At 39.7% G+C, this 21,730-nt stretch overlaps 1 protein-coding gene across 8 annotated transcripts in view; it reads left to right on the plus strand.

Annotated features, from left to right (window-relative positions):
• Window positions 1–21,366, plus strand: part of NISCH (nischarin) — a 60,219-nt gene extending 38,853 nt beyond the window's left edge. The window contains exons 12-21 of one of the 8 annotated variants that reach the window (XM_032805782.2): window positions 226–339; window positions 1,601–1,709; window positions 7,420–7,541; window positions 8,981–9,036; window positions 9,614–10,942; window positions 11,451–11,625; window positions 13,407–13,560; window positions 15,195–15,323; window positions 18,349–18,510; window positions 19,949–21,366. In XM_032805782.2, coding sequence (XP_032661673.1) covers window positions 226–339; window positions 1,601–1,709; window positions 7,420–7,541; window positions 8,981–9,036; window positions 9,614–10,942; window positions 11,451–11,625; window positions 13,407–13,560; window positions 15,195–15,323; window positions 18,349–18,510; window positions 19,949–20,577 — 2,979 coding nt within the window. In that variant the 3' untranslated portion in view covers window positions 20,578–21,366. Of the gene's footprint in view, window positions 1–225; window positions 340–1,600; window positions 1,718–4,735; window positions 5,805–7,419; window positions 7,542–8,980; window positions 9,037–9,613; window positions 10,943–11,450; window positions 11,626–13,406; window positions 13,561–15,194; window positions 15,324–17,159; window positions 17,319–18,348; window positions 18,511–19,948 lie in introns of those variants that run through there. The other 7 variants (XM_075072919.1, XM_032805783.2, XR_012657101.1 and 4 more) reach the window with 7 other exon arrangements.
• Window positions 21,367–21,730: the final 364 nt, after the last annotated feature.

The following is a 21,730-nucleotide window of genomic DNA, read 5'->3' on the forward strand; positions in this document are numbered from 1 at the left end:
CTTTGGGAGTTAGGGTGGGGAGGTCTGGTTTTCCATGAAAAGTAACCCTACAGATGTACTTCGTTTGTCATTATGGTACTGGATTATTTTAAATGTTTGTATTAGTGTAAACAGTCAGTGGTCATCTTAAAATAGCGGCAGTGTCTTGCTTCAATCAGTGCATCATTCTTTTAGTATTGCTACTGAGGCTTAACCAAGCAATTTGTCTTTATGGATTTTCTTAAGGTCTGTTTGGATAATATCAGTACCACAGAAAAGGAACTTGACACTGTAGAAGTGTTGAAAGCTATTCAAAAAGCAAAGGAGGTTAAGTACAAACTGAATAGCTCTGATAAGAAGGTGAGTTTTTTTAAGAGGGGGAGGATCAGGGGCTAGAAACCATGTAAAGTAAAACATGAACAATGTGGTGCTTGGAGAAAAAAAAAAGACTTGTAGCTGTTAAATAATATCTCAGATTACTCTTGGATCTATTTGGCTTACTAATGAAGTATCTATATTGTAACAACTTCTACAAAACATGCTTTGCTTACTTGTTTTAATGACTGATGCACGTTAAATGCAGCAATTTTGCACATTTTTCCTGTTCTGTTCCTTTAACTTCAGTAATGTCTTCTGTGTCTTCCTTTCTGTGGTGGTCTGGCAGATGGGTAGAAGGAGGGATAGATAGAATGACTTCACAATATACAGAGTGGCTAACTTGATGAGAAGCACAGCTATGCTGGTCCATATTGCAAGTTGTAAAGTCCATTCAAATATGATCACTAAAAATTTCCACTGGTTATGCAGTAAAGTATTAAAATAATTTTCTCAAAGCCCCTCCCTTTTGGCAGTGGTGGGGATTTCCTTGATTTTTTTTTTCTTTTTTTTTTTTTTGGTTGGAGAAACAAAATCAGGCAATACTGTCCCACCTGTGCGGGTACACATACTCAGACTTGGTCTCGTTGAGCTAGTGCAGGTATAAATAGAAGTGTATCTGTGGTAGCATTGGTAGCAGCAGAGTGACTACCCACGGGTTTCTGACTCTTTTGTACGTGGCACATCTCAGCTGTGCTTCTGCTATCTAAGCTACAGCTGCTACACTGCTATTTGTACTCAGTGAGAGCTAGTGCAGATGTGTACATGAACAGGGGAAGCACACCCATCTCTTGTAGCATAGACATATTCTGAGTACTTCTCACCTGTAGTTAAATTATGTTTCAGGTTTGCACTTTTGACTGTGAGGCCAGGTATAACCAGACTGTCCAGAGTTGGCATTAGAAGAACTAGCACAAGTTGCTCTGTTCTTTTAGTCACTCATCTGACTTGTGAAATGCACTGTTCCATCAGTCCAGATATAACAACCGGTTAATATCAGTATAATCAAAATGGCATTTTCTAAAATGGACCCTTATAACAGGATTTCACTGTAACAGAAAATAAAATACAGACTTTAATGGATGTGAACTGAAAATTGTTCATGACAGCTGAGCTTTCACAGAAAAGAAGCCATGTGATTATGTGGATTTGTTTGAGTTCTTGGGATCTAATATTTGCTCTGTATGTTTATTGTCAGTGGTGCTAGATTCTTGTTTCTTTAACCACTACATACTTTCTTTATTAGATCAGTGAGGACTCCAGGCTCACTGCTGCCAGCGCCAAATCAAACTGTTCTTCTCTTACTGTTCATCCTTCCTCTTCTTCTCTGCCTCGTCCTGTCAGCTCCAGCCAAGGTAATCATGTATGTATCGTGCTGCTGTGTTGGGCCTCTTGGTCCTGTTTTTCTAGGCTGCATTGATATACATGAAGTTTATATACTAAATATGGGGCTTTGTCAGCATCAGTTGAAGCGTAAAGGCAAATGGGTACTGTCCCAGACATCTAAGCTATATTTATATTGGCAAAATTCTGACCTGTAGTTTTCCTCTGGTGGTGTTAACTCTGGGAGCTGTAGCATAAACCTGGTGCAAATCTTTTTACCACTGTATCTCATCCTGCTCAAACCACTGGTGGAGGACTACACATCCAGCTTTTCCTAATGTAGATAAATCTCTAGTGCCCTAATGGCAAACCTTTATGTACAGCAATGCTTTAAAATGGCTTTTCTTCCCTGTTTGGTGTTGGGATATTAAGAGGGAACTGATGTGGTGGTAGTTCCCATATTGCTTTTTGTCAAGAGACACAGTTAAGTCAGGAAACCTGAAAGAAGGTAGAAAAAGAAGGGGAACAGAGAAAAACATCAGTAGTTACAATATTAACTTGAGGATTATCACACTGATTCTAACCTTGTGATCTCAATATACCCATTGTGCCAAAATCCTTTTGACAGATGTTCATAAAAACAAACCCACTGCATAAATATGGCATACACAAAAAGACTTTGTGCTCTGTGTACTGCTTTTGCAGCAGCCATTAACACTATTTATAGAGCTATGCTCATTCCTGCTGATTTACAGGAATACTGATGCATGACTGAGGATAAGTGAACATCACTGAGCTTTTTTGGCTTCAGTTGAGTTAGAAACACAGAAAATGACTAAATGGAAACAAATGGTAGGGGTTAAGACTATTTCTAATTCCTTAAGATGGTATTGCAAACAAGAGAGTATGTCAATTGTATGGTTTGGGATGGGAAGCAGTTGACCCTTTTCCTGTAAACATTTTATTCCGGGTGAGGAAGGTGGAAGTATCCAAAGCTTGTGCTCCCATTCTGGGAAAGAACAAGATGTTACCAACATTTCTGCAAAATCTCATGAGGTTTCCCCAACATCATCTTCTATGAGAAGGCAAAGATTATTATGACAGCACTCACATGATTATTTGTATGTGACCAATATAGGAATCTACACATCAAAGCAGACTCGGTTACCCTTTTTTGTACTTCACCTAACCTTTCAATCTGTTTTAGATTTTTTTTGTAATCTACAGATTAAATGCAGTCAATTTTTTTAAACTCAGGACAGCTGCTACTTAATTTGTGTTAGGTATTTTGATTCTGTAACTGCTTTTCCATGTACTAAAGTATTCCCTATTCTAGGTCATTGCTTGAGAGTGGAGTTTTTGTTATAATACATCAACATGTAGCTTTAGATGGGCATCCATGAAGAAGTAAAAAGGAAGGTGGGAAATAGCTGACAAAAATTGGAATTAAAAAATTTCTGGGAAATATTTAGGTTTATTCTTTTTCCTGTTTTTGTAAATGATTAGGAGTATGTTAAATTGTGGACTTATTGACTGAAGTGCTCAGTCATCTTGTAGAAATTTGCTGCAAGAAAGATAGTGAGAAGATTAAAGATTTAAGGTAAATGAATTTTAGTAAGTTGTTTTAGTAACAAGACGGGAAAGGCTAAAATTAAAAAAAAAAAAAAATGTGGGAAAAGAAGTCCAATAACACAGCTGGCTACTACTGAGATCAGTTTATAAGACTTAATTGTAAGTATTTGAGCATCCAGAAAGGGGATATTTTAAAATCTCACTTGATTTTAAGAATTCTAGGTAGAAATTGTGAAATATGCAATCTAATTATCAGTTTAACTGTTAAGCTTGTTACTACCAAGAACTGAACTTCAGTCCCTGACACACTGCTTTTATGAGCTGTATTCTTGCTGTCTCTCAAGACACCACGTGTTTCCGTGATATATTAATCACATTAAATGTTGCAGTAAATTGCTTACGGGAGAGATGGAAGTAGCTAGATAGGAAACAGTATACCAGAAATAATGATTTAGCGGTCTCTTAGCTCCTTTTGTTCCCTGCATAGTTAAAGCAGTGTTTCCCCTGAGGAAATAACTTTTTTCAACTGAGTTGGGAAAGAATATTTGATTTGACTTTATGATCTTTTTAAAGCCAATCTAGAAAGTTGCATCCGTAACTTCTGTGCAAGTCCTATACTTCACTACTTCACATCAAGAGTTACAATATCAATAAATGGTCCATTTGTTTCTAATCATTAATTAAAAGTATTTATATGAAATGCTGATATAAAACAATCCTTATCATTGGTAGCATTGAAAAATTGATCCACTATATTGTGTGAATAAACACTATTAATATTACATAGAGCTTCCCATACAACCCTTGCTTATACACACTCAGGCAATGTAGTTCGGAAAGCTAATCCTTGTGGAACTCAAATCAGCTATTCTGAATCAGGTAAAATAACGGTTTAGGGTTAGTATTTTGGATACCAGCCACATTTCAGCGATCTGAGTATATGTGTATGTGAAGGGTTTGGATTTGGTGAGATTTTGTAGCTGTAAACTAGTAGAACATAAAGATGTGAGAGAAAATCGCAAAGGAAGCACTGCATTTTTCAGTTTTGCTGTACCAGCCAGTAAATGTTTAAAATACATTATTCAGATTACTACTGAGTTTATTGTACCAAATGTGGAGGCTAAATTCAATCATTTGTTTGAAAGCCCTGCTCTAAGGTATGTCTACACTATGAAATTAGGTGAATTTATAGAAGTAGATTTTTTTTTAGGAAACGATTTTATACAGTTGATTGTGTGTCCCCACTAAGCGCATTAAATCAGTGGAGTGCATCCACAGTACCGAGGCTGGCATCAACTTTCGGAGCATTGCACTGTGGGTAACTATCCCACAGTTCCCGCAGTCTCCGCTGCCCATTGGAATTTTGGGTTGAGCTTCCGATAGGTCAAAAACATTGTCGCAGGTAGTTTTGGGTACATGTCATCAGTTTCCCCTCCGTCCGTGAAAGCAATGGCAGACAATCGTTTCATGCCTTTTTTCCGTGCAGACGCCATACTGCTTTCAGCAGACAGTGCAGTAGGACTGCTAACCGTCGTCATCCAACAACCGCTTCCGCTGCAGCTCTGCTCTCCTGGTGCTGTGAATCCACCTCGCAGGTTCTCTTGTTATTCTTTATAAATATCTATTCTCGTGGCATCCAATCATCATCCACCGCTTCCGCTGCAACTCTGCTCTCCTGCAGATGCCATACCATGGCAAGCATGAAGTCTTCTCAGCTCACCTCTGCTATTGTGAGCATTGTAAATATATCATGCATTATCCTGCATTATGTGCAGAGCCTGCAAAAGCAGGCAACGAGGCGATGACAGCACGATCACAATAGTGATGAGGACATGGACACAGACTTCTCTCAAAGCACGAGTCCTGGCAGTTTGGACATCGTGGTAATGGGGCAGGTTCATGCCATGGAATGCCGATATTTGGGTCCAGGAAACGAGCACAGACTGGTGGGACCACATAGTGTTGCAGGTCTGGGATGATTCCCAGTGGCTGCAAAACTTACACATGCATAAGGGCACTTTCATGGAACTTTGTGACTTGCTTTCCCCTGCTCTGAAGCGCAAGAATACCAAGATGAGAACAGCCCTCACAGTTGAATTACCTTTGGGGATGTTGAAATGCCTATAGTTATCCTTGGGAACCCAGCCTACCCCTTAATGCCATGGCTCATGAAGTCATACACAGGCATCCTGGACAGTAGTAAGGAGCAATTCAGCTGAGCAAGGGCAGAATGGTGGAAGAATGTGCATTTGGACGTTTAAAAGTTCGCTGGCACAGTTTCCTGACTAGGTTAGACCACAGTGAAACCAATATTCCCATTGATATTGCTGCTTGCTGTGTGCTCCACAATATCTGTGAGAGTAAGGGGGAGACATTTATGGTGGGGTGGGAGTTTGAGGCAAATCGTCTGGCAGACAATTACAGTGTGACAGTTCTGTTTGTTTCTCCTTGATGAAAACCCACCCCCTTGGTTGACTCTACTTTCCTGTAAGCTAACCAACCTCCCCGCTTCGATCACTGCTTTCAGAGGCAATAAAGTCATTGTTTCAAAATCATGCATTCTTTATTAATTCATCACACAAATAGGGGGGAAAACTTGCAAGGTAGCCTGGGAGGGGTGGGTGAGGAGGGAAGCACTGGGTGGGGTGGTGGATGAGGGGAGGAGGGAAGGACAATGCCGCACTACAGTTCAAAACTTATTGAATGCCAGCCTTCTGTTGCTTGGGCAATCCTCTGGGTTGGAGTGGCTGGGTGCCTGTAGCCTCTTCCACGCCCCCCCCCCGCCCCGGCGCGTTCTTGGCATCTGGATGAGGAGGATATGGAACTTGGGCAGGAGCGCAGGCGGTTATACAGGGACTTCAGTGGTGGTCTGTGCTTCTGCTGCCTTTCCTGCAGCTCCACCAGATGCCTGAGCATGTCAGTTTGCTCCTACATTAGGCTCATTAGCCTCTGGAATGGAGATGATAGGGGGAGCGTAGAAACATTTGCAGCTGTGGGAGGAAAAAAAGGGAGAGTAGTATTTAAAAAGATACATTTTAGAGGACAAAGGAAAGGCTATTTCACACTGAATCAAGCGATTCACATTACACAGCACGCGTACTTCACCCCACCCTCACGACGTGTCTAGTTTCAGGGAAGATCTCTCTCAGCCAAACACGAACAGCTCAGCATGAATGGGCTTCCACCCACCACGTTGGCAAAGGCTTTTAGAGTACCTGTAGGAGAGCTTCTTGGTGATGTCCCTGGAGGATTTCTGCTCTATCCCCAGACACGTTAACAGACTTTTCCAGTAGCTATACTGGCCTTGATTGCATCCCAAGTCTTCAGGCCAAATTAAACATTAAACACGCTTTTAAACCTTGTTTTATATTTACAAAGGTATACTCACCAGAGGTGCCTTCTCTGGCTTCGTGGTCCAGGAGCCCGCTTTGGGAGGGTATTGGCTCCAGGGTGATGAACAGTTCCTGGCTGCCGGGGAGAAGGGATTCTCCACTTGCCTACTGCACAGATTCTTCTCCCCACACAGCGATCAGATCCAGTACCTCCCGTTCAGTCCATGCTGGAGCTCTTTTGGTCATCTGTGCTGATCAGCTTGCCACGGTGGCCGCCAAACTGGAAATGAAATTCAAAAGTTCCCGGGGCTTTTCCTGTCTACCTGGCCAGTGCATCTGAGTTAAGAGTGCTGTTCAGAGTGGTCACAATGGAGCACTCTGGGATAGCTCCCGGAGGCCAATACAATCGATTTGCATCTACACTACCGCAAATTCGACCCGGCGATGTCAATTTCAGCACTAATCCCCTTGTTGGGGAGGAGTGCAGAAATCGATTTTAAGAGCCCTTTAAATTGACAAAAATGGCTTTGTCGTGTGGACGGGTGCAGGGTTAAATCGATCTAACGCTGCTAAATTCAACCTAAACTCGTAGTGTAGACCAGGGCTAAGTGCAGATCTCAGTGCAGCTACTGATGTCTCCATAGTAAGACTTAAATTCAGCATATAAACAGACTTCCTTTGATTGGTACAATCTATTGTATGAAACTATCCTCTACTGTATTAATGACCACTTGTCAAGTTTTGCTTAGATATTTTAAGAATACTTGTCATACAGTTGCAGTTAAAGTGTGGTGGTTTTGTTTTAATGTTCTTTAAAAGCTATTTGTATTTGTTCTAGAAATAATTTGTAGAAAAACAGCCCTAGCTAGCATTTTATCGCCATCCAGTAGTTCGACTCCTACAGACCATACAGTTACCCAGAGATGCTCTGAAATACTAGACTCTAGATACAGAAATCAGGTAACTGCAATTCTCTTCCCGTGTGTCTTCTGTTTAAATATTGTTTTTAATTTGTTTTTTCTTGGAGCAAAAACTCTTTGTTAAAATAATCCACAGCAGAATTTTCCTGTTAATCTGATTATTTCTGTACTATGTAATCTGTTGTAATGGGGCAAAGCGGAGTTAGCCCCAAATTACTTATCAGTTATTAAGAGGTTTCAATTTGTAAAATACTTAAACTAAATATTTTACTCTGAACTTTTATAATAAATTGGGTATAAAATCAGTTTTCAACTTTTAAGCAAGATATCTGAGGGCCAAAGGCAAAGCCACTACCTGTCCAGCTGTAATGGACTAAGAACTAAAGACCTAATTTACAGTAACTGACAACTTTCGGTCCCATGGACACTTAATGCTGACTTTCAGGAGTTTTCTTCCACCTGAACTGAACGTAACTCTTCTGTAGCTCTAGAGGGCTTGATTCACCTTCTAATATTTTACTCAAGTAGTGTATGGAGTTGCAGAGAACAGGAGTGTAGTGTCCTGAGATTGCTTCACGGTACTTGCATTGTGATGTTGCAGTTCAGTGCCATGACATATTGACATAATGTCAGTATCACATCACTGTCACTAACATCCACCTAGCTGCTAAGATTGCAAGATGGGGCTTCCCCTCTCTCTCTCTCTCTCTCTTTTTCTCTCTCTCTGCCGCTTCTGTCTGGTTGCTTGAAGGTGGGATGGATGGCAGGAGGCGGGGGAATAGCTATCTACTTGCTGCTGGGTGGGAAACGTTTCTCTTTGGTGCTGATAGGGAAAATTCAGGGTGGTTTCAGTTTTCCCCATCCAGACTCCAGGTTCCTGATGGCTCCTTTACCATTACTTCATTAGTTTTAAGCTACTTGCGTTTGTTAAGCAATGTTGGGAGCATTCCTGAGTAGGGGGCTGAGTCAGCTGGCACCTTTGATTTGCCACTGGCTTAAAGTGACTTGTTGAAGATTACTCTATCTCTCTATACCTCCCTTTACCCATCTGCAGTAAAGTTTTGCACGGCATATATTCCTTCATCCAAAGATCTCAAACTGCTTTTCATACGCAGTCTCAAAACAACCCAGTGAGGTAGGTAAATAACCATTTTACAGGTGGGGAAATAGGTTCTATTCCTGGTTCAATTTCTGCCTACCTCATGAGGTGTTCAGGCTGCTGAAGTAATGTTGGCAAAATATTTTAAGGTCCTCTAATGAGGTCCTTTAGGTGAAAATTAATTACCAAGTAGTGCAAGAGGCATACCAGCCAGATCTTTAGATTCAACCACTTATTGATCTGACAGACTATAAACAGCTCAAGAACTCTGTTGATTAATATTTTTCTATGACTAAACCCATGTTTACTGAAGTTTGTTTGACACTTCTGTTTGTTAAATACAACATGGCAGCTCCCTGACCTTGCTTTCTTCTCCTTAGGTGCCTACTTCTCTGTTGGACTTATCAAAAGAATATGGAAGAGGTCTTCACATTTGGTGAGATAAAATGACTAACTTCTAATATAAATTTGCTTGTAGTAGTTGGTTAATGTCTCTGGATACTGTGTCCGTCTCTGGACACAGTCTTGGCCTTTAAAGCAGAACATGTTCCCGTTTCTGGAACTCTGGCCCTATTTTTCTCATCTTGAAAATTTCTTCATGAAATTTCATCAAAGTTCTCTTCTCTTTTGAACTGTGGGATGTATTTGAAAGTCCACAAGTGTCTCAGTGGCTGTATAGTGAAGTGGTCAAATGACAAGGTGCCATCCTGCTTTAATACTGATTAAACTATCATTACATGTTTGGTGATTAAATTTATTAGGGATGAGGAAGAGAAGATAAGAGAACTCTGTGTACTTGTCAGTGCTCTAAGGGTTAAGTTATACCAGTCTTATGTTTGAAATAGGTGGCTGAAGATCACAGATTCTGTACAAACTACACTGTGGTACACTTTCTCTTGAAGTGATTGTATAGGCTTGAGAATCAGTGTCTTGATACACAGTAGAAAAGGTCTTGGATAGGTATGATTTCTCTTAAACTCAACCTTACACTTTTTTTTTTTCTGTTTCTGAAGTTTGGACCATTCAGATGAAGAACATGGTGCATTGCCTGACCCTCGTAACACCATCATCTTGCCTTTTACCTGTATGTCATACACTGCCACCAACCAGGATTTTATCCAGCATCTCTCCACCTTGATAGCACAGGCTTTGCAGAGATCACCCCCTTCCTCTACTGAAATAGAAAACAAAGAGAGCCCTGTGAGTGATTCCAGTCTCACGGATAATGAAGATGGCTATTTTGAAATGGGACTTGGAGACCGGACTTTCGAGTTCTGTGCTACTTCAGATATTGCCCCACCAGCTCCAGATAGCACAAGAGCAGAGAGCGTAGATATAGTCAAAGTTCTCTGGAGTTTTTCTATTCAGGTTCATAAAGGAAGAGTCAGGCAGTTTGCCTCTTGTTTGGTTTTGACTGATAGTGTAGTAGCTGTGTTTGAGATTCCTCATCAAGATCCAAAAGGCAACTGCCAACATATCCCAGCTGCCTTGAAACTAGCACTGTGCTTTCCATATACAGATCTTACAGAGTTTGGCTTTCTCATGCCAGAAATGTGTTTAACCCTCAAGATGAGAAATAATGACAACTGCCTATGTATCGTTTCGGACTCCCAAAATCTTCAGGACTTCTATTCCTGTTTACAAACATGCTGCTCTCAAAGTTGCACATCCCTGTTATCAAGTTCCACATTGTACTGTGGCAAAGCAAGCTTGCAAGAATTTGTCTACCAACTGATGGGATTTTATCAAATTTCACCAGATGGCATGGAGATAAAAGGTTGCTTCCCAACTTACCTTGTTTACAGTAATAAAACTGATGTTCAGAAAGCCTTGCATCTACCAGAATCAGTGGATGATAACAGAGCATGGTCTGACCATGCCTTGTGTTCTGCACTTTATTCCACATTGTATAAATCTGCTGAACAGAGTCACTATGCATTCCATCCTTGTTGGATATTTCTGACACCCCAGCATTTGCACATAGTAAAGGTTGATTTTAATGTAGTGCCATCTAAATGTATAGACTCAGAAGATGCAAGAAATGTATTCAAGCTGAGCAGGATTCCACTGGCTTCTGTTGTGTTGCATCCGACCAATCATCCCATCCAGCAGAAAGGGTCATTTTCAGATGGACATGTGCTAGAGTTACTCATTGGACACAAATTTGTTACAGCAGTATTTGTTCTACCTCATGAAAAATTCCATTTTCTAAGAATCTACAGTCTTTTGAGGACACTTCTGCAGGATGTTAAAACTATAGTTATTTTGAAAGCTTCCAACAGTTTGGCATCAGCAAGAAATCACCTCTTGGATTCAAAAAACAGACACAGCCAGACAGCAGGGTAATTGACTCCCTTAAAATACATACCGTGCAGCATTGAAATTAACGTGGCCTAACCAGCACAGCGTTACTGGAAACTTACATTTAACAGTGCAGCAGGACCTGGGTGTATGAGAATCAGGCCCCTAGTACTTGTAGTGTCTGTCCTTTCACTCTGGACACAGGATTATACAATATCAGTTGACAGTTCATTCCTGCTGCTCAGCTTTATGTTTACAACCTATTGTGTGCTCTTGTGAAAGGAAGCTTTGCATTTTGCCTGAAACCTAGTAAAAGGAAAGCAAACAACAGAGGTGTTAAAGTAAAATAACTTACGTAGTGAACAGGAACTCCATTGAGACAAGATATAATATGCTGCTACTAAACCCACAGATCTCTGTTATGAATTACAGAATAGACTTTAAAGTATGAATGTTGCTTATGTGGGGAAAAAACTGCATCTCTACTTGTTAGTTACAGTTTGAGTGTGCATTCTGACGTGATGTTTCTTGGTCTCTTCTGCCTCCTAGCTTTTGCAAGCCTTGTTTGACGCTATCATCTTTATATCCATCTGAATTTCTGATGCAGAAAATTACGGAAGATAACCAAATTCCAGCTTATCTTCCAATATCTTTATCTCTTCAGTATGTGGCTGGGCTAAAAGGAAATGCGATTGTGGAGTTTTTCCATAACAGCGTTGCTGAGGTATTGTGTGCAAATTAGGGACACTTTATGCAGGCTACCATCAACCTTTTAAAATTAGAAATGAATTTAAAAACCTTTCTTGTTCAAACTTAAACCCAGAGCATAATAGATACTCCTAAATCTGGAAGTTACTGATCAAGACCCCAACCCTGTAACTGCTTCCAATTGAATGAGCCCCTATTCTGAGTCTCACAAAAGTTGTTGTGGCCCTACAAAGCTCCGGGTCTGGCCACAAGGTCCTCAGTGCAGGATCAGTACCTAAATTAATGGCATATTTGTCTTGAAAACAGTGTTTCTCCAAGGATGCATGTTTTTTTTTTTTAGTATGAGTTAAGAAAGTTACAAACAATTGGTAGGATGGGCTTTGAGGAAATTTAGTTGCATGCCATTCAGATTTCACTGGAAGTGTGTCTGAGGTCTTCTTAGGTGATGCTTGTGTATAAATACAGAATTACATAGGTATTGCAAAAAGACTAGTGCTCTCTGAGTTGACAAATCCAATATCTGATACCCAAGCAAATATTAGGTGGGTTGTTAATGGATTGGATGTCCAGCTTGAAAATACAACTCTTATCTAAAGTCATTTTGCTGTAGTTTGAAAGAAAACTCACTATGATCAGAATGAAAATGTCAGTTGAAAAGCTATTCAAACTTGCAGCGAACACCAAAGAATTTTTTCCTAATTATTTAAAATGCAGTTAACCAGACTTTCAGTAGAACGTACTCAGTCTACATGATACTCAATTCTGCAGTTCATAAGTCTGCGACAATGGTTTTAGTTGAGAACCTACAGACCTTTTATGTAATGAGATCAAATTAGGAGCTGTTAAAATAATGGTTTAGAACAGTGTTTCTCAGACTACGGGTCCCAACCCAAAAGGGAGTCACAAGGCATTGTAGGGAGGTTACAAGATCACAAAAAATATTGCTAGGGGAAGGAGGAGCTGAAGGGGGAAGGGAGATACAATAGCAGCACAGAAGTAAGGGTGGCAATACCATAAGTGTGCTCCTATGAGTATGTACAATAATTTTCTATCACTTTGGGGCAGGGGAAGCATCACAACCTGAAATATTTTCAAAGTGAGTCCCAGAAACCCTGAATTAGGAAATTGAAACAGCAACATTGTGACAAATGTTGGATGAAGGATTTGTGAACTCAATTTAGTTTTACTGAATTTGGAAAAATCATTGGTGTAGTTTCAACAGATATCAAGTGTTCTGGGCATAACATCTAAGAAACTATGCCAGTAAGTTAATTTAGTAAAATGCATTCTAATTCTACTTCCCAGTATAACATGTGTCTGAGGTAATTGCTAGTCATGCTTCCTCCTTTTTTCATAAAGCTGCTTGAAACTTATCTCCTCAGCAGTATTTGAAGGTTTGTGTTGCTCTTTGAGATATGGCAGGCTTCGTGAACTTTACTTTTACTTACAGAAGCTCCTTAACTAGATTTTGTGGGCATAACTCTGCCAGGTTTGCTGGTTTTAGATTTTTTAAATAGTTCCTTGTCAACTCTGTGAATCTTGGAATCGAATAGTGTGGTAGGCTAGACCACAATAAAAACTTTGTTACCGATTCTTAATCTCATACACACTAGAACAGTTTCATAGACAACTCTTCCGATACAACTGCACTCAGCAACTTTGGGGAAAACATTATCACACTTTTGTGTTCTTATGTTAGTTTTGCATTAGTTTACCAGGAAAGCAGTTCCCAAAAGCTGCTTCTAGCAAGTCAGAGGTGAAGATGTGCAAAATCAAGCAACATAATTTGTCTTGCAGGTAGAAAACGAAGAGCTGAGACATCTTATGTGGTCTTCTGTTTTATTTTATAAAACTCCTGACACAGAAGTGACGGCTTGTGTCATGCTCTCAACAAAAGCTATTTACTTTCTGTTGGATGATTCTGTAACTCATACTAATGAGCATCAGTTGGGTAAGACAAAAAGGATTAATTTTGAATTTCTAATAAAGTTGCAGGGTTAGTTGGTAAGTGAGCCTCTATTGTCGCACTCTTCTTCCTTTATATTCAAGGTGATCATAGAATCATAGATTATTAAGGTGGAAGGGACCTCAGGAGATCTAGACCAATCCCCTGCTAAATCCCTAAATGGCCTGCTCAAGGGTTGAGCTCACAACCCTGAGTTTAGCAGGCCAATGCTCAAACCACTGAGCTGTCCCAGCCCCCACCCCATTTTTGATTAGCACTCATTTTTGCAGCCAAAGGACTCTAAACATCTCATCATGGCTTTTTCCAGGCTCGCCCTTTGCAGCATGCATGCATGCCTGGGGCTTTACCTTGCAATATGGGTTTTGGGTCTTCATCCAGCTCTGCACCTCAAATAGCCCCTTCCCCATGACTTCTGTGCATGCTTCTTTCTGATATTACTTAGCAATCCCCAGCATCTTCTACGCAATTGAAATGCCATTCCATTGCCAGCAGTAAGGTGCGACAGGCCTAAGGGTTGTATTGTGCCCCTCTCTGTCATGTGAGTAACTTATTGACTACTTGTCAGTGGGAGTTGCATGTGATTCATGGGCGCAGTATAGCCCTGAGAATGTGACATGCTGTCAGCAATATTTGCCAGTTCGAGGAGCAAAACACCTCAATTGCTTTTGATACTGGGTCTCCCAGTCCGCACTAGCGGTTTAGCACATGATTGTCTTCTCAGGAGCGAGGCTTAATATTTTTGGATTGAGGTTGCCTAATTTTATTTTGATTATGTATAAGCCATTCCTTGAATGTGCTCATCTTCAGAAGGCAAAGTACATGTTCTGCCAAAGAATGGGCAGAAATGGAGAAAGTAACAAACTCTAAACACTGAATATAAGTAGGTTATATTTTAATGGCTTATCTGGCATGGTTGCCGAATAGAGATCATCCAACTCTTTAATCTAGTTGCGTACAAGTAGAGATTTCCCAGCATGATGATACTGTGGCTCATTGTAGATCAGTGGCACGTGTGGCGGATGGGTTTCTTCTGGTTTGGGCAAGAATAAGACTTCTTCATAAACCTCTTTCCTCTTAACATTCCTCTGTTCACTCTGGCATGTGCGTTTTGAGCCAGATTCTTATTTCAGGTATACTACCAGAGATGAGGTTCAGAGCTGTAGTTTACCCCAAGAAAGCTGTTAGCCACCATTTATATTCATGAAGTGTGGTATCTTAGGGCTAGTTTCTGCCTTTGAGTGCAGCCTGTGTCCATGTGTTTAGGGGTCCTGTGCCTTTGTGATATACTTTGAACTCTAAGAAAGTCTGAAAGCAAGTTATATCATCCTCATGGATGGTGATGGGAGTGGGGGGGATTTTTCATTGAATGCAGTATCATCTCGTGTTTCTGAATTTTTGGAATGTATCTGCATAAAGAAAGCTTCCAATATTAAATGAGTAGTCATTAAAAAAAAATGCTTTTCAAGGATTTGTTTCAAGCACAACAGTGGAGAAATTTATAATTAAATTTTTAATATAGATCACTCTAGGATCTGAATGTAATTATGTTTGTAGTCTAAATTTATCATTCTTCCTTTTTGTGACTTGCTCTTTATCATACTATATTCTTCGTTCATTAGACTCTTGGAACCAAGAAAACTCAGATTGTGAAAATAGCTCTTTCCACCTCTCTTGCTGCTTTGTGCTAAAACTTAACGATCTGCAATCAGTGAATGTTGGACTTTTTGATCAATATTTTCGAATTACTGGTGAGTAACATTTTATGCTGTAGATTTTTCTAGTTGGAGATACTACTGTCATCTTGATTTCATCCCTGTCTTCACTTCAGTCTTGATAGGGAGCACCATGTTATCCTGCTGTCTTTTTATAATTAACCATTTCCAATATGTTAACATTCATGATGTCACACTGGTGCCACTATATAAATAAGCGTGTCTTAAAAGACTGTCCAGTTCCAGTGGCTTATGTTGCCCAAAGAGTAATTTTGGGGTGTGAAATTTTACACTTTCCTTGCCTAATGTGAAATAAAATATGGGGAAAATAGTCACTTTAGCCATGTGTAAAACATTCAAGGAAAGCAGGAGTGAACATTTTCCAACTGAATGTTTCATATCTTTTTGCACTTTGATAAAGATTTGAATTTAAAGTATGCATGCGTACAGCATAGCGCACTCAAAGGATTAAGTGATCAGTGAATGAAAATGTTGTGCTCTGCATGTTCAGTGTTTTTCTTGCTTTGTGTGCATAGTGGGTTGAAACTTGAAACTTGTAGCCTTGTGATGCATTTAGTGGAAGTGTTTCACCACTAGTGCCTCTGCCATTAAGATGTCTAGGCAGATAACCATGAACTACTACAAAATGATGGTGCTTATTGAATCTGTGGCTGTAGCTTCATTCAAGCAAAAGGCAGAAACTTATTTTATGATAGTTTAATGATATTTGGCTATTGCCTCAAGACTTGAATGGGCAGAAATGGAGATAGTAATGAACTCTAAACACTGAATATAAGTAAATTATGTTTTAATGGTTTATTTGGCAGGTTTGCTGAGTAGAGCTCATCCAGTTCTTTAATCTAGCTGCATGCAAATTGAGATTTCCCACCATATTTTGAAATAGATGCAAATATCCCCTGACTCTTACTCCATTATGAGAGTTAGTGTCTCTTGCCAAGAGACCATTCTGCCAGTTTGCTTGAACATGCTTCCCAGATACATAAGGCTAATAAACAAGGGAAATATAAACTATTCTTCCCTAGTCTTTCATTCTTAAGAATTTGTAGCACCTTCCATTTTTAATGTGAATTTATCATAGTCACTCATTAAATGTTGTCATTTCTCGTTATAATTTTTCTTTTGGCTTCCTGAAGTTATTGTAAATGTTTATGCCTTGAAGCCTCTATTCTGTCCTTATAACCAATCTTGAAAATTGCGTGGTATGTCCTATTTTCATGTCTCAGTGATGTGATGCCAACAGAGACCTCCAGCAAAAGTAGACACTAAACTTCTAGCTGGCCTAGGGTAACATTTGCAAAAGAACCTGTCCCATTTTGAAAAGTGATACAGGTACTTAGATGGCTAAATCTCAGTGAAAGTCAAAGGGATTCAAGTGACTTAGTAGCCTAGGAGCTTTTGAAAATTTCACCTCTGTTCTTTTTGGGAACATAATATAACAACTAGCTTAGCTCTCCTAAAAACAAACCCCATCAGAGAATAATATCATCTGTGTCTTATATAGCACTTTTAATCAGTAAGGCCAGATATTTAATTAAAATATAAAAAATAAATTTCAAGTTGACCTGAAATCCAAATCCAAAGTTAGGAATACAGCTGTCAACTCTGTTCTTAGCTTTTTCTGTCATGTGAAGATTGCGATTGAAGGTATAATTTGTACAGCAAAGTTTATGGGAGACTTTAAGACTTGAAACCCAGCCCTTGTACTTTTTTAAAGGGATTCTGTCATCTTGAAATCTAGTGAGTTTAATATACGAGTTCAAGTATTACAACTTACCTGTGACTACCAGATGCTGGACTAAATGATGGCATTGATCACTCAGTAATTGTACTGTTTGTTCATTTCCTCTGAAGCACCTGGTATTTGCTGCTATGGGTAGACAGGATACTGGGCTAGATGAATCATTGGTCTGACCCAGTATGTCCATTCTTATATCCTCTCTGCTGTGGCAAAGATCCTAATGAGGAAACTGACCAGAAAAAGGTGATGCTGTAGGTGACCTTAATCAAAGTGTAAGTGCACAAATTGAACTGGAAAAGGGGGAGTTTTTCCTTTAACTTAGTTCACTTTTAACATCCGTAATTAAAATATTTTCAGAAATTTGTTTTCTTTTGAAGGTAAATTTTCAAAGTAATGAACAGTTATGGTGTGAGACAGACCCAAACCAGTGGGGTACAGGAGTCTGGTAGAGGGCAAATATACTGGTCACTGGGTGAGTAGTTTTCTGTTCCCTGAGTGACCAGAGCAGGGTCTGCACTAGAGTAATCAGGAACTTGCTAGAACCAGTTAAGGCAGACAGGCTGATTAGAACACCTGCAGCCAATCAGGGCACCTGGGTTTAAAAAGGAGCTCACTCCAGTCAGGTGGGGAGGAGCTAGAGGAGAGGAAGTGCGTCTGAGGAGCAGGGAGCAAGAGGCACAAGGAGCTGAGAGTGAGAGGGTGTGCTGCTGGAGGACTAAGGAGTATAAGCATTATCAGACTCCAGGAGGAAGGTCCTGTGGTGAGGATAAAGAAGGTGTTTGGAGGAGGCCATGGGGAAGTAGCCCAGGGAGTTGTAGCTGTCATGCAGCTGTTACAGGAGGCAGTATAGACAGCTGCAATCCACAGGGCCCTGGGCTGGAACCCGGAGTAACGGGCGGGTCTGGGTTACCCCCAAACCTCCCAACTCCTGATCAGACACAGGAGGAGTTGATCCAGACTCTGGGGAAGATCACTGAGGTGAGCAAATCTGCCAGTAAGCGCAGGACCCACCAAGGTAGAGGAGGAACTTTGTCACAGGAGTTAAATGTCTATGTTCAGAAATGTTCATATCCAGTGTTCCAAAATAAAGTACCTTATGAAAGTACATGCTCTAATCTTTCAGTACATCTGGGAGGGTCCCTTATCTTTTGGTCAGAGGATCAGTTCTAACTAGTTAACCAAATAAAGACATCTCAAATCCGTCACTACAGGAAATATTCTATGGTGGTGAATGAACGTCTGCTGAAATTGTAGTAAAGCTACAAATAGATATGTAACTGGCTTATATTCTGTCTTCTCCAGGACATTCTGCAGATCATATAGTAACCTGCCTAACCAGAGACAGTTACAGTACTCATGCCTTTATACAGCACCTCATGGCAGTGCTGTCATTGCTGGCACGCACACCTTCACCAGAACCAATAGATAAGGATTTCTACTCTGAATTTGGGAATAAAAATACAGGTAAATGGTCCATTCTACACTCTTAGGTTAGTGTATCAAATACTAGAGGGGTAGTCGTGTTAGTCTGGATCTGTAATAAGCGACAGAGTCATGTGGCACCTTGTAGACTAACAAGTATTGGAGCATAAGCTTTCATGGGTGAATACCCACTTCGTCAGACTCATGTGGTGGAAATTTCCAGAGGCGGATATAAATATGCAGGCAAGAATCAATCTAGAGGTATCAAGGTTAGTTCAATCTGGGAGGATGAGGCCCTCTTCTAGTATATATAGAATACTGTGTAATGTGTATTTTTTAAAAATCCAAAAGTAAAAGATTTTATGCATTGATTGTTTGCTTCCTGTTAACTCAGTTCCACTTCCACTTGAAGTCCTGTGTGAGTTTATCCTAGACTTTCCTGTCTGAACAGAAATATTTAATTTCTAATACATTTGCACAGAGGAAGGCAATGTGATATAATTCTCCTTTTATAGAATCCAATAAATTACATCCCTTACATAATCTTTTGAGCCATCTACAGCTGTAGCTTATATTTATAGGTCAGACTTGTAACTTAGCGCTCTTTAAGGAACAGTTTCTTAACTTGTGCAGGAGAGACACTTTTTTGGTCTCTAAAGGTTGTACGTTCGTGGACCAGTAAGAGTGACAGATTAGATAAGATTTAAGGGATTTTTAAAATGTGTTAAATTTGTACCTTCAGCTATTAAAATGCATAGTGATAACTCTGCTTTTGGCTAGATTTCTAAACTTAGCAGAAGGTTCTCTAAATAAAGCTGAATTTTTTGATGGTGCTTGTGATTATTTTAAGAAATTTTTTAAGGAAATCATTCATTAAGTCTGGCCTAAAACATTTTACTTACAGCCATTTATGGTAGACCAGAAGCAGTGAATCCTCCTCCTACTGCAGGAGCTTGCTCCTTAGGGAGTGGTGTGCACATCATGATGTGACATTAGACATAACACACAACTTGTGAGAAAGTTCTTTTCAGAGGGACCATTTAAAGATGTCTGTTCATCTGCTATAGCAATAATAAGGGATTTCATATTTGTGTTCTCAGTGATTCTGTACTGGATCTGTTTAGAACTCAGAAGTTGATTTGTCTCTCCAACTACTAGCAAGACAAGTATTATCTATGGTCTGAGAATCCAGCTATTTTTTCTGTCTCTTACGTCACCACCACTAATAAAGATTATTTAATTGGAACTGAAAATGGTTGATGATGCAAGAGGCAGATGAGAAATCCAGTTAAGGACATGCAATCGAAGTAAATTATTCACATATTTTATACAAATAAAAACTGCATAAATAATAGCTAAACTTGAGTTGTTCCAGCTGCAACAAACTGTGTCAAAGTATCTAATGTTTAGCCACATGCATCAGGGAAGCATTGTGTAATACGGAGTGTAAAGTAAAATTCATGTATATTTGTGCTTGCAGGAAAAATGGAGAATTATGAACTGATTCACTCTAGTAGAGTAAAGTTTATATATCCCAATGAAGAGGAAATTGGGGACCTTGCTTTTCTAGTGGCAGAGAAGATGTACAGTCTGGCTAACTTCCAGTCTCTAAATATCCTTCTATATGTGTTGGCATTTCAAGTGAATCATACAGAAGAAACTGCTCAAGCCAATAGTTCACTTCAGCCTAAAACACTCATTTTAACCAGTTCGGATTTGTTCCTTTTCAATGAGGATTATATCAGTTACCCACTACCTGAATTTGCAAAGGAACCACCAAAGAGAGACAAATATCAGCTCACAGATGGAAGACGAATCCGTGATTTAGACAGAGTGCTTATGGGCTATCAGACATATCCACAGGCCCTCACGTTTGTGTTTGATGACGTTCAGAACCAAGATCTCATGCAGAACTTAATGCTGGATCACTTCGGAGATACTTTCAGTGCCCCAAAGTTAAATGCTAAACTTAAAGGCAGTGGGAATAGAGAGATCCAGTGGTATATCTTTATCCCAAGTGCAGAAAGCCGTGAGAAACTAATATCACTGCTTGCAAGACAGTGGGAGATCTTATGTGGTCGGGAGCTGCCTTTGGAACTCACTGGATAATTGTCGCACAGCTAAGTGATTGGAATGTGAAATAAAGAACAGTACTTGAATAAGCAGGACTTTGGTATTATCTGAAAACTTAATCAGAGGCTGATGCTCAACTCTATTGTCATTATGGTTCCCTTGTGCAGTGAACAATTTAATATAGTAATACAGTGTAAGCTTCCGAAGTGTTAACTGAGAAATAAGCTTTTTGTGAATTCTATTTTTATGCAATGGTATACCTACACGATTTTCATGAAGCATCCTGGGAAACTGTATGGAACAAAAGGAGTCAACACTAGACGTTGTCTAGGGCTATTAACATTTCCACTATTTTTCAATATATATCAGTTTAGCTGTTCTATACAAACTATATTGTGTAAATAATGGTAAGAAAAATGCTTGTGACATGTTAAAAGTGCAATGGTATTTGTACAAGATGTATTTTATTGGGTATGCTGCTAACACTTATTATTTAATGACGACAAACACTTCGACATTTTGTCTTATTTGAGGTCAAATTTAATTGTTTGCTGCTAATCATGAACCTAGTGGCAAAAGTCACCTGGAGAAACCACAATTAAATGTTACATTTTCATCTGAAATTATAGTTCCGTGGCACTCTTTCATTATAGATTTGTAAAATGATTAAAGCAGTTTGCTACTGTCATGGAAATGAAGAGCGCCCAGCATTGATATACTAACATTTTGCCAGCAAATAATGGTAAATTTGCACCTCTGAGTACCAAGTGTTGTTTGTTGCCTACTTTCTCAATACAAATAAAGTGAAATTTGACAGTTTGTTTACCTGACTTGTTTTCTGTAGATCTTTATTCACACTGATTATTTCAAGCAATTTGCAAGATTGTGTAAAGCAGCGTAGCTGCAGTGACTGCTATAGAGCTTATGCCAGTTTAGATCAACTGAGTCTCTGGGTACGTCTACACTACGGGATTATTCCGATTTTACATAAACCGGTTTTATAAAACAGATTGTATAAAGTCGAGTGCACGCGGCCAACGAAGCACATAATTCGGTGTGGCATCATGTACCGAGTGCTAGCATTGATGTCCGAGCATTGCCTGTGGGTAGCTATCTGTACGATCCATGTTCCGCAGTCCCCGTCCCGGAATTCTGGTGAATCCTACTGCAAGATGGTGGCAAAAATGTG

The sequence above is a fragment of the Chelonoidis abingdonii genome, chromosome 16 (genome assembly GCF_003597395.2).
Source record: "Chelonoidis abingdonii isolate Lonesome George chromosome 16, CheloAbing_2.0, whole genome shotgun sequence".
Taxonomy (NCBI): domain Eukaryota; kingdom Metazoa; phylum Chordata; order Testudines; family Testudinidae; genus Chelonoidis; species Chelonoidis abingdonii.